Source organism: Peromyscus leucopus, chromosome 20 (assembly GCF_004664715.2).
Source record: "Peromyscus leucopus breed LL Stock chromosome 20, UCI_PerLeu_2.1, whole genome shotgun sequence".
In the NCBI taxonomy this organism is placed as follows: domain Eukaryota; kingdom Metazoa; phylum Chordata; class Mammalia; order Rodentia; family Cricetidae; genus Peromyscus; species Peromyscus leucopus.
In genome coordinates, this window is record NC_051080.1 from 34241593 (window position 1) to 34255091 (window position 13499).

The window sequence follows — 13499 nt, forward strand, 5'->3', positions numbered from 1 at the left end:
ACTGATCTGACTGTGTCATTTCCATGTGTTCACAGTCGTCCTTGATTATTCATCACAGATATGGGTTCATAGAGCCCTTGTCACATCAAGGTCAAGAATTTTCTATCACCAAAAAGTGACACCCTGGTGTAAAGCCCTCAGGGTCCTGAACCTTCTCTATTCACAAAGCAATTGCCCAACTCTCCACTTCATTCATCATTTTTCATTTCAATAGATTATTTTCATAACAAATATCACAGATGTTATAACCCATTACAATTGGCTCTGTTTTGACTAAGCACATGCCATTGACATCCATCTGCAATGGTGTGGGCACCATTAATTCTTCCTTTTCTGTGGTTGAGGATTCCCAGCTCAACATGAAAACCCTCCTAGTCTTCCCCATATCCCAGGACACCCTCGGAGCCTGATCTGAATGCAGTATCCCTGCAGGGGCAGCAGCTGCAGGCACAGTCCTGTTGTCTGTCACTTGTGTTCGGCAGGGACAGACCTGGTCACAGCTTCTCCTCTGCACTGTCCTTCCTTCCCTCTGTCTATCTGTCATGTCACTTTCATTTTCCCTGAGCATTTTCTGGTCTCCTTCTTCAGACTTTTCCTTTGTTGATAGCAACTTCAAAACCTGAGACACATTATTACATCCCATAAATTCATTTTAAGTTCTTATTATATGTCTATCTGTTTTGAAAATATTCTGCTACCTACTAGAATACCTTCATCACCCATAAAGTAACACTGAATCTATGAAAAGTGACAACAGGCCATCTCCATTCTCCCCCCACACCCACCATGGCTTGTTTGTCTCCTTCATAAAGGAAGGTCTGTTCCTAGGTGGGCAGAAGTGTGGAGGTGAGGGGCCCTGAATGGAAGGCTGCAGGATCTATCTGGACCTGGGCACTGGACACCTAGTGGTCATTGATTCAAAGGGCTGTGGTGCAGTGGTTCCCAGAGGCCTGAGAGCCTGGAGGAGTGCAAGAACAAAGGGACAGTCTCTTCAATAAATGATGTCCCAAAGGGCCAGACTGACAGAGTCAGGAAAGAGTACAGGGTTCAAGGTCAAGGGTATGGTGAGCTCTGGTGATGGCTCTTGAGTTAGTTAAGGGACAGATGCTGAGCAGCTGGCACAGAGTTCACCAACACAGCACATGGGCTCAACAGTAGACAGGACTCAACTTGGACACTAGGAGCAAGTTGCTAGGCAGCTCAGGACGCAGGTCGCTTTCTTTCCCATGGTCATTCAGATCTCCAATTCTGTCCCTGCTCTGCACCCCAGGGAGATGGTTCTGTCCACATCCAGCTTTCCCTTAGGTTGACATTCCAGTCCAGGAAGGACAGAAGGGGCTGTGGAACACAAGAAAGTTCCTCTAGAGGACAAGACCTAGACTATGTACAGGTCATCCATCAGTCTCTGTTGGTGAGAACTTGGGAGGAAGGCACTTGAGCTGCAAGGGAGGAGGGGACACCACTTGGTGTTGCCGCCTAGGGGAGCATCTGCGGCCAGAAGGGGAGGGCAGCAAAGAGAAGGAAATGCTTCTTGTCTAAATTTCAAATATTCTGGGGTTAGAGAGGTGGCTCAGTGGTTAAGAGCATCTGTTGCTCTTTCTGAGGTCCCGAGTTCAATTCCCAGCTCCTACATGGTGTTTCACAACCACTTATACCTAAGATCCATCAGATCTGATGTCCACTTCTGACTTTTTTGGTCACTTCATAGACTTCGTGCACACATAGACATGCAGGCAAATACTTGTCCACATAAATAAAATAAATAAATTTCAAATATTCTTTTTAAACCACAAGAAAGGAAACAGTTTGTAAAAGAGGAGTTGATGAATATCAGGAGACAATTATCATCTTTCTATAGTCAGAAATCCAGAAAACCCTTGATATCATTTGCAGAAAACACACAAAGCATGACCAGGTCAGTGTTCACAAATTTACTCTTCAAATACTATGGAGCAAGTGTAGCCCTTCATGTGCATCTCAGCAGATCTCATCCAGTTCCAGCAGATTTTAAACTTCAATAGGAATTAAATCTTGTGATTTCCCCCAGAATCTGGTAGCAGAGAGCAGAAATGACGAGCCATACCCTGTCACTTCTCCTTCCTTGTGGCACCCACGGCTGGCACTAGGACCAAGAACCTGTTATGACCGTGCAGATAAAATTTCCAGCATCCTTTCCTTTCTATTCTATGAGCATTTCACCAAAAGAAACATCACTCCACGTGACCAAACTATGAACAAAGAAATGGGGTTTATTGTTGGTAATTTTTGCTCCTTTGGCCTTTTTGGGAGGCCTGCCACCCATCTGGAAAATAAACCACACATGGAGGCTTAGTATTTGTTATGAATGCCCGGTCTTAGCTTGGCTTGTTTCTAGTCAGCTTTCCTTACCTTAAATTATCCAGTCTACCTTTTGCCTCTGGGCTTTTTCCTCTTTTACTTCTGCAATCTTACTTTCATTTTTACTCTGTGGATGGCTGTGTGGCTGTGTGGCTGTGTGGCTGGCCCATAGCATCCTCCTCTTCTTCTTCTCTCTTTCCTTTTTTCCTTCCAGATTTCTCCTTCTATTCATTCTCTCTGCCTGCCAGACCTGTCTATCCTTTCTCTTGTCTTCCTATTCAGCTCTTTACCAGACCATCAGATGTTTTAGACAGGCAAAGTAACACAGCTTTACAGAGTTAAACAAATGCAACATAAAAGAATGCAGCACATCTTGGTATTATTAAATAAGTGTTCCACAGCATAAACAAATGTAACACATCTTTTTTTTTTTTTTTTTTTTTTTTTTTTTTTTTTGGTTTTTCAAGACAGGGTTTCTCTGTGTAGCTTTGTGCCTTTCCTGGAACTCACCCTGTAGCCCAGGCTGGCCTCAAACTCACAGAGATCCGCCTGCCTCTGTCTCCCCAGTGCTGGGATTAAAGGCGTGTGCCACCACCACCCGGCTAACACATCTTAAAATAATATTCTAAAACTGGGGTTCATATCCAGAGTCTGATTAGAAGATTGGGAAATATTTAGAAAAACAACAACAACAGAGAATTAGGCAGAAGTAGGAAGGAGGAGAAGGTTTCTATGCACACATTTAGAAAGTAGTGGGAAAGTTGGCAGTTCAGGGGACAGTGAGGATGGTGAGCCTCAACTACGAGCAGTGTTGTGGGTATGACTGAGGAGCAGCCATGCTGTGGCTCAGTCAAGCCTTGGATGTACTCCGGCATCTTTGGAGCTAGGTCCTCATGTGGGATGTTGGGAGGTTGTTGGATCTAAGAGGTGGAGTCTATGGGCGGTCCCAGGCCTGTCCCATCTGTGTTGTGGCTTCCTTTCTCTTAATGTGGCCTCCCCCTCTAGCAGGCACTTCCACCATGGTGACATTGCTGTAGAGGGGATACAGACAGGGGCTATCAGGTGGGCATGGCTGTGTCCAGGGCATCCCCCAACTCTAGTCTTCTAAGCGGTACTGAAGAAGAGGTCACTTTGTCAGGCTGTCATGGACCCGGATGAGCTCCTGCAACTTCTGCTCCAGGTTCTGAGCCTGCTGCCGCAGCTTTGCAGCAGACTCTGTCTTCGCACCCTCGTACAAATGCTTTGAGTCTTGCACAAGGCTGACCACATCCAGCACCAGGAAGAGACCTGCGGTAGCTGCACCCATGATCCGGGCTCCTTTGGACATTGCCAGAGCTGTGCCTCCAAAGGCTTTCTGCACCTGTCTAGTGTTTCGGGCTGACACCCTCCCTGTGGTCATGAGACGCTTGGCATTAGATGCCAGTCGAGTGTTAGCTTTGGCCAGCATGATGGCATCAATGTTCTTCTTGATGACTTCCAGGTTCCGGAAGGAATTCTTGGATACAAAAAGAAGCCTGGGGGTGCTCTCCTCCAAAATTTCTTTAATGACCTTCCCTGTGTCCTTGCTGGTTGGCACCAGCTGGCTGGCTTCAGCTTCCACAGACGCTGTGCTGACCTTTTTCACAATGGTTGTGTACACACTGGTCACAGCTGTTGCCGCCCCCAGTCCCAAGCATGTGGCTGAAAGTCCCAGACTGAGTCCTGCTGTCATGGGTGCCAGAGTGAGACCAAGCATGGTCAGGGCTCCGGACACAGCACCGGTGGAGCCGGCCACCACTTGTGTGATGGTGCAGTCTCTGTGCACCTTGTCAATCTTGTCTGCAAGGGCGTGCAGCTTCCTGATCTGCTGCTCAAGCTCCAGTTTCACCTGAGGATAAACTTCCAAAAACATTTTCTTGTCCTGCAGGTCGTTTTGGAGCTCATGTTCATCTTCTACATCAGGATCTGCAATGATCCCACCAAGAGTTTCAAGTAAGGAAACTTCCTCTTCCCTGTGACAGGAAAGGGCAATTGAGTTAGAAAGACATCTTGTAAGATAAGCTCACTCAAGTGCAAGAAGTACACACATACACACACACACACACACACACACACACACACACACACACACGTATATGCACAAATTAAAAACAAAACCTTCTGTAAAAATCAACTTTCAATGAACACTACTCTCTGCTGGGCACATGCTATATGTTGGTCCTACGCCTAGCCTTCCACACGCATCCTCTGATTTTTCTTACAATGAAGTTCAATGTCTCCAAATAAAGCACAAGGTCATAAACTAAGTTCTCATCGTCACAGGACCAGCAATGGCAGGAACAATCTTGTCCCCTGTGGCTGCCATCTCTCCTCAACCAGAGGCTGTTCCCTGCTAGTGTAGCATTGAGGAAATATTTGCTGAGCAGGGAAACCCTGAACCCCTGTTACTTGGTCTTCCTGGGTAGAGTATTCCTGCCCAGAAAAGCCAGTAAGCCTGTACCCTGGTGGCATTGCTAGCCTCCTCTAGGGCGGTGACCTGGATAGATTTGCTTCTGCCACAAGCTGTTTCCAGGCTTCCTCTTCAGTCAGCAGGCGATGCAGGTCTTCTGTGCTCCATGTTTCCAGGAGATGCTCAACCACATACTTAATGAAGCGTTTCCTCTCTAGATGGGAAGGAAAAGGAATATGGTTGGGGACCATGTTTAAGAACTTGAATGGCATCTGTAATACGCTGATTAAAAAAATGTGTTTCTGAGCAGCTGTCACTTGAAGTATACTTTGGTGTCACTAGTGGTAGGGACTGAGTTGTGTCCCTTATGTCATTTGTAACCCCAGGTGACTGTATTTGGACACAGAGTCATTAAGGTAGAAAAGTAATTGAAATTAAGTGAGGTCATGAGTGAGATCCCTAATCCATAGCGTTAGTGCCCTCATGGCAAGAGGAAGAAACTCCCTCCTTACTATTTCCTCCTTCTCTCTCTTACCCCTCTTCTTTTTCTCTCTTTTCCTGCTTCTCTTCTTCTCTCCAGACACATCACATAACCATGGGCCAGCACAGGATACAGGCTCCTACTACCTACGTTTGTATTTTTAAAACGATTTGTGCAGCCTTGGTGTGTGGAGCCAAGGTGCCCCATGGCGGTTGAGGCATGGACACACCATGCAGATGCTGCGGGCAATGGTCAAGGGGCCTTGAGCTAAGGAGAACGGTGGAAAAGTCACTCACACCATGCAGGAGGGACCCACATGTAGTTTTATACTAAAGGGGAAGGGAGAAGAGAGGGGAAGTGGGGGAGAGAAAGAGGGGGAGAGAAAGAGCAGAGTTGTGTGAGCTCTCGTGACTAGAGAGAGAGGAAGCATGAGAGAGAGAGAAAAGGGAAAATTTTTTCTTCTTAAAGGGGACTTTATGTAGGCTGATGTCAGTTTGCTGGGTGGGTCAGGGGTGGGTCTGAATGCTAACACCTACCAGGAAGAGAGTTCTCCCTAGGCTAACCTGCCTCACTTTGTGCATGTTGGATTCCAGGGCAGTGAGAGAAGAGGTCTTTTCATTCAAAGTCACATACCCAGTGTCACTTTGTGATGACATCCTGAGAATACCAATGTACCAGAGCTGTGTCATGGTGCTTTGCAGAGACATGTCGATTTTAGCTCAGAACAGGTAGGAAGTGAGCTCCTCATCCCTAGGAAGAGGGAGAATCCAGTGATGGCTTCCATTTACACTGTGCCTATGGCATGATCCTTGAATGTGACTTTTTTCCCTTGATTTTTATTTTATGTATAGGAATATTTGCCTGCTTGTATGCATGTCTATGGACCGTGTGTGTGGTGCCAGGGTGAGCCTTGCATCCCCTGGAGTGGCAGTTACAGACAGTTATGAACCTGATGTAGGTGTTGGGATTTGAACCCAGGTACTCCGCAAGAGCAGCAATATTCTTAAACGCTGATTCCCTCTCTAGTCCAAACATGACTTTTGACACTGAAAAGGTTAGTCATTAATTTCAGGGTGGTCCTTGGATGTAGTATGGTTCCTGGGTGTAAGTTGGTCCCTGGGTGTAGGGTGGTTCCTGGGGTTAGGGTGTTCCCTGGGTGTAGGGTAGTTCCTGGATGTAGGGTGGCTCCTGGTTAGGAGCCACTTGTGGGTAGAGTTTTTTTTTTTCTTCTATTTTTTCTGGGTTTCAGCTTAAAGTTCAGACATTTCTTTTAAATGAGAAGAGAAACCATCAGGCCCCACCTTAGGTAGGCACACCTGGTAAACAAGCGCCGGTCCTGGATGTGCAGGGTGGGTGTCCTAACACAGCTTGCAATGGGGATTGGACCCCATGGAATTAACAGGGTCCAGGAAGGGGAGGTGACCAAGGAGGGAGGACCTGCTATGCAGCAGGCACTGGCCTGCCTCTGTATTACTCTCAGAACAACATGGGGACCCTGGGCCCTGAAGGGATAGGTAATGTGAGAGTCTCTAGGTAACAGAATGTGGACAAGGTCGCACTGGGGTGCAGGAACTTCCTTCTGAGACAGTTAGAAAAGGTGGGTTCCTGGGCTGGAACAGGGTGGGCTGCCTCCTCAGGGAGAGGACCCCTGGGTCAGCTGAGAGGAAGCCACTATGAGGGGGCTGGAGCTGTGCTATGGGCCACAGGAATGTGAAAAAGAGATTCAGCTGTATATGATAAAGCTAGACATAGAAGGATCAAGGAATTCTTCCGGAGTAGACGTCAAATGTCAAGGAATATTTGATGTTATTCAGCTTTTAATATATCAACCGTTTCCCTCTATGAATTTCTTGTACACTCTCAACTTCCAAGAATTTTACAGTATATTTTACCTAGCATCCTAGGCCAATGGCAGCCTTCTGTCTTAATGTAAACACCCTCCTGGAGACACCACCTAGGGGACAGCTAGGTGCATAGCTTTCTTTCTTGTGCAAATGAATCTCAGGCCCCCATCTCTCTCATAACCCAAATGGCATTCCTGAGCTATTGACTCAGATCAAAAGTTTTATTTTTGCATGCCAGGTGCAAAGTAGCTTTGAGGCAGACTTCCTAGCTCTGAGCAGAGTTACCCTATCCTGTCTGTATATGGCCGCATAGGAAAACAGAGACAGTTTTATTTTTGTGACTTATAGACTTGTTTACCTAACTACCTGTAAGATTGTAGTTTGAGCACATTTATGATAGACTCGTAACTTTTCACCTAACCACTTATATGAATATATTTTGAGCACATAAATTCCATTTCTGACTTATTCCAGGCCTTACCTGACCCCATCTCCTCTATCCACTCTCCTTTTGGGTTGCAAATGAAGCTGGCTATCATCATGACTCTTACAGGGAGCTTGGAAGCTTTGCATTGTATTGTAAGTCAGGCTGCTGGTAGGGAGAGACTGGAACCACGATGGAAAAGTATGAGGATGAAGATGAGGATGGGATAGAAAAGAGTTAGAGTTGTGAGAAGACAGGAAGAGAAGGGACAGAGAGGAGCTAAATATAAGAATAGAGTTGAAACTGTATAGATAGAATTTAATCTCAGAGGAATAAAGTAGAGAGCCCCATAAGAACCCAGTATACTTAGATTATTTTCCTGCAGAGTACCCCCACCACTAGTAGTGTCTCTTCGGGCCTCTGGGAAGGAAATTAAGAGGCCCTCAAAGTTTGCAAAAGAGCTGCCTGCCATCTCAACACTTCCTGCCTTCTGTTATCTCCATTCTTCTTTCCCTCCCTCCTTGAACCCCTTCCCCCTTCTCTCCCTCACCCCCTCCCCTCTTCTCTACCTTAGCTCCCTCCTTCCCCCCGCCCCGCTTCTGTTTTTCAGGGTGGGTATTGAGGAGGTGCCTCCCGAGAAAGCACCCCAAGACAAGGCCAGGAAGGGGGCCGCTCTGACCCAGGACTCGGAAACTCTCTATGCTCCCCTTGGGGTTCTCCTCCTGTATCCTTGACTCCTCAGCAGACACTCAGCAGGGAGGCTCTGGCAGTCCTAGGCCATGAGCAGGAGCAGAGAACAAGATGGTTACCTGGGGAGCCCATGGCAGCTGCTGGGTCTTGGTGTCACTCAGGAATTCTGACAGGTTTTTTTCTTTACAGCTCACCAGGTGTCCAGGCTACAGGAGGAAAAACAAGTGTGGGACAGAATGGGGACAGGTGCTGTGACCAGGGATCTGGTGACCCACGGTTCTCTCAATGGTGGCTGCCAAGGACGAAAAGAACTTGATCCAAAGTTCTACTGTTTCCCTGGGCTTTGTCATTCCTACTTAAAGAAGTTGGTCTTGTGGCTCCAGCCTTGCTGCCTTCTCCACAGCCAAAGCTTCTGGCTTTTATTCCTCCCAAACCAAGGATCCATTGGGGACAAGGAAGAAGGCATCAGCTGAGGACACAGCTGTGGAGAATCAATGGACTCTACATATGGAAGGAAAGATGGAGAAGAATGTTCTGGGGACCACAGTGTTAATGGTTGTTGTCAGAGTGTCCTGTGTTCCACCTGGTCTGTGGTCAGGCAAATCTCTCACCCACAGTCCCACAGCCTCTATAAAATAATCACACCAAGGATTATATTAATTATGAACTGTATGGCTATTAACTCAGGCTTATTACTGACTAGCTCTTACACTTAAATTAACCCATAATTCTTATCTGTTTAGCCATGTGGCTTGGTACCTTTTCTCAGTTCTCTCTTGTCATCTTGCTTCCTCTGGGTCTGGTGGTGACTCGACTCTCGTCCTGTTCCCAGAATTCTTCTCATGTGCTTACCCTACCTATACTTCCTGCCTGGCTACTGGCCAATCAGTGTTTTATTTATCAACCAATCAGAGCAACACATATTCACAGCATACAGAATGATATCCCACAGCAAATGGTATTTTGTATTAATGGCAATTTCTATTAATGGAAATTTCTTATGCTTACTGTCCTATTTCCTGTTTTATTGTTGTGAAGAGACACCATGGCCAAGGAAACTCTTATAAAAGAAAACATTTAATTGGGGCTTGTTTACTGTTTTAGAGCTTTAGTCCATTTATATTCATGTTGGGAGCATGGTGACACACAGGCAGACCTGATGTTTTTATAGCTGAGAATTCTACATCCAGATCCACAGGCAGCAGGAAGAGAGACACTGGCCTACCTTGAGCTTTTAAATCTTTAAGGTGTACCCCTACTGACACACTTCCTCCATCAAGACAACACTCACTCCATCAACACCATACTTCCCGTTTACCCTCAAGTAGCGCCACAATCTAATGACCAGGCATCAAATATATGAGCCTAGAGGGGCCATTCCTATTCCAAATCATGACACGTACTGAGCATGATGCACTGGGCTCCTTACTCATATACAATGAAGTCTTTACACATGCTCTGCTAGGTTGAGGCTCTTGTGGCTCCATGTTAAGGAGGTCAACAGGCACGTATTTATCTAATGTGCACGAGTTTTCAGTGTTGATAGAGTCAGGACTTGAACTCGGGACATTCTAATCCAGATCCCACTTTCAGACAAATAAGCTTTACTATCTTAAAAACACAATGGCATTCCCACCTCTTTGTATTACCTATGTGCATCATTGTATGTGTATGCTATAAATGCTTTTTCTGCTTCCACAGCACTGCCTTGTATGGTGATATTTTATTTGTGCTGAAATGTGATTTTATTTGTATGTTAATAAATAAAAGTGCCTGGGGGTCAGAGTTAATAACAAGCCATTTAGCAGAAGTCTGGCAGTGGTAGCACACACGCTTAATCCCGATCACATGACAGACAGATCTCTGTGTGTTCAAGGATACAGCCAGCATGGAGACACTTGCCTTTAATCTCAATACCAACCATAGAGACCTAGAGGTCTGTATAGACAGGCAGTGACGAGGAGGTCATGTGGTTGGATTTACAACCAATGAGAAGGCAGAACAGAAAGTCAATAAGAAGACAGACACACAGGAAGTAGGTCTCTTTCTGAGGGGAAGGACGCCAGCGACAGCCAAGGGTAAGAAGGTGGTTTTGGTCTTAGCTCTTGGCTGCTGCTCTGACCTCTTGGGCTTTTAACTCTGCATTTGGCTCTGTGTTTCTTATGTAATAAGACCATTACATCTACAGCCTTGTGCCAAGTACTAGGTCCTTGTCTTAGTAAATTCACTGGGGTCCTTTGTGGTTCTTAGGGACCACACCCTCCTTGCTTCTGGGATTTCCTTGTCCTATCAGGACCTGGAGTCCTACCTGGCCCTGGTCCTGCTGTGTGTTGCCTTTGACATCTGCTCTTTTCCCTGACTCCTGGACCTTGTGCTGTTCCTAATCATTATGTAAATGTAACACAAAGAATGTTCTTTTTGCCTGTTAGTGCCCGCATTTGAGATTATTTCCTTATGCTGTTTGTAGAAGTAGAAGGACTGGACTAAAGGGTGTTAACATCTAACACAGGCACTGTGTGAGGATGCTCATTCCTTCCTCTGACCAGTCCTCAGTATCCTTGGGGTGGGGAAGACTTCATAAAGAGACACACAATCTGCACTGAGATTGCCTGAAGCTGAGGAAGAAATGAAAACACGTTTAGCAGTGTGGGTCGGAGGCATCAGCTCCTCCTGGGACCTGACCAGAATGAGAGTGAACGACCTGTTGATATGGTAGGAGCGGAAGATAATGGTGTCTCACTCTCAGGACTGCATTCTGCCCTTGTAACTGATGACTCGGTGTTCCTGCCCAAACCTTGCAAACATGCACCTAGCCCAGGCTGGCCTCAGACTCACTATGTAGACTAGGAGAACCATGAACTCCTAATCTTAGGTCTGTCCCACAGAAGTGTTAGGATCCCAGGTTTGTGCCGCCCATAAGCCTTCCAATATTCACATGAAATCAAAAGGAGATAGAGAGAGAATATTTAAAAAATCTTTGAGCAGGGCAGTGGTGGCACACGCCTTTAATCCCAGCACTCGGAGGCAGAGGCAGGCGGATCTTTGTGAGTTCGAGGCCAGCCTACTTTACAGAACAAGATCCAGGAAAGGCGCAAAGCTACACAGAGAAACCTTGTCTCGAAAAACAAAACAAAACAAAACAAAACAAAACAAAACAAAACAAAACAAAAAAAACCCCCAAAATACTTAATAGCCAAACATGGTCTGAGATGTGACAGGTGTTCTGAAGTCCCACCCCCCCCAAAGTGAGACCGAGTGTCAGCTCCTCAGAGCCCAAATTCTTTCTGCTCTATAATGCTAACAGGGACTTGAGACATTAGCAGACAGGGATGGAGTCATTCATCTCATCATTGACAGGTTAAAAAAAAATCACATTAATGCAGAGATGAATTTTAACTAATTTGCTCACAAAAGAATTTAAACATAGAGATGATAAGCATTGATCCAGCTATGGGTACACATCCCATCGGGTACACATCAACACATTGTTGAGCTGTGGAAGGTTGTGGAGTTTTGTAGGGCAGTCAACAACAATCACCCAGGACTGTAATATGCCCAGTTGGGGCCACAGCCACCCACATGTCCATCAGGCAGACAGCAGAGTGAGTTCATGGCAACCTTGAGCAGGGGTTTGAGGTAAGAATTCAGAGTAGCTGTAAGGCCAAAGTGGAGGAAGGAGAGACGTGACCCTCTGCATTAGTCAGGGTTCTCTAGAGGAATAGAACTTACAGAATAAATCTTTCTCTACATATGGAAAGGGGATTTATAGAATGACTCACAGGCTGTGGTTCAGCTAGTCCAACAATGGCTGCCTATGAATAGAAGGTTGAAGACTCCAGTAGCTGCTCAGTCCACGAGGCTGGATGTCTCAGCTGCTCTTCAGTATAGGCTGGAATCCTGAAGAAGGAGGCTCTAATGCCAGGGAAGGAAGGGACTTGTTAGTCAGGCAAAAGCAAGCAGGCAAAGATCAAAAACTTCCTTCTTCTGTGTCCTTATATAGGCTTCCAGCAGGAGGTGTGGCCTAGATTAGAGTCAGGGCTTCCCTCCTGAAAAGATCTGTATTAAAGGCATATCTTCCCACCTCAAAGATGGGGATTAGAAGTGGGTCTTTACACTTCCAATTATACAAAAATCCTCTTATAGGTGTTCCCTATATATGGGTTTTAAGTTATTTCCTGATGTAATCAAGTTGACAACCAAGACTAGCCATCACACCACTCAACCAGAGTCTGTTAATTCCAAGAGGTGCTCTGCCATCCAGACCCCCCCCCCAAAAAAAAAAAAAGTTAGCAGATAAACCCTATTGGAAATCTGTGGGACAAAGGTTGAATCACAGTTTGGTTGAGCTAAGTCTGAGTGGGAACTACATGTGCACCTGTGTTTATGTGCACTGTGTTGGCATGTTGTTTCAATTAGTTCAAGTGGAAAAAACCAAATTATTTCCATCACATAATACCCTTGATGGTTCTGGAATAAAGGATGCAGAGCCTGGCTTCTTCCCTCTGAGCATCTCCAGGATCAGAGACAAGCTCAGGATTCTTGGTACCCATATTCCCTTGGGGTCTGTGGCGTGTGTGCCAGATGTCTGCCCACAAAGGAGAGCAATGCCCTGCTGGAGATGAGCAGAGCAGCCGATCCTAACTCTGTTTATCAGGAGAAAAAGAGATTCTTAGTCGGCAAGTACTGTACACAGTGTCACACAGCTGATTCTGACTTTAAAGGGAAAATGTGATTTTAATAATTCCAAAGTTTCTAGACTATTCTTTGCTTGTATTGACAAATAGGTTGCCCTTACCTGGACTCTGCCCTTGGGTCTTTCAATTACACAAAGGTGCTGTTAACAGGATTATGCACCTTGCCCTCCCTGTCCCCACACTGGCTCTCTTTCCTACCCAGCACCCAGACTGCAGAGAGGATGGCTAAGGCCAGGGGTGTAGGCAGGACACCCACTGACTTAGTTCCTTCTGGTATGTGGAACAGGACACTCTTTTCTGGGCCTCAGTTTCCACTGTGGATCCTGCCATAGACACACACTCTGAGAGAGTCATGGTGCAGTCTCTGGGTTCCTCGTGCCTCACAAGTCTACATTTGCCACCATCTGTTCATGTGGGGACCTTAGGGACAACGCCAGGGTGGTCTTCACAATAAGATGGGTGGACTCTGGGCTCTCTGCTCTCTCCATTCACATCCTTCAATTCCTCCATTACCCTGAGGACACCCAGAACAGCCACCTTCCCTCTGAGGTGCCCTGGGAAGGCATATATATATCAGGCAGCCTGAAATGAAGTTGAACCT

At 46.2% G+C, this 13499-nt stretch overlaps 1 protein-coding gene across 2 annotated transcripts; it reads right to left on the reverse strand.

Annotated features, from left to right (window-relative positions):
* Window positions 1-3064: 3064 nt before the first annotated feature.
* LOC114694348 (apolipoprotein L3-like) lies at window positions 3065-12023 on the reverse strand. 2 transcript variants are annotated; one of them, XM_028871269.2, is made up of 4 exons: window positions 11984-12023; window positions 8324-8410; window positions 4853-4979; window positions 3065-4328 (listed from the first exon to the last, which is right to left on the reverse strand). In XM_028871269.2, exons 2-4 carry the CDS (start codon window positions 8334-8336, stop codon window positions 3464-3466), a joined length of 1005 nt encoding a protein of 334 aa, XP_028727102.1. In that variant the 5' UTR covers window positions 8337-8410; window positions 11984-12023; the 3' UTR covers window positions 3065-3463. The 2 variants fall into 2 exon arrangements, with proteins under 2 accessions (XP_028727102.1, XP_037053519.1); XM_037197624.1 differs by lacking the exon at window positions 11984-12023 and adding an exon at window positions 5880-5996 and having other exon boundaries at window positions 4817-4979; window positions 8324-8817.
* Between the last annotated feature and the right edge of the window lie 1476 nt (window positions 12024-13499).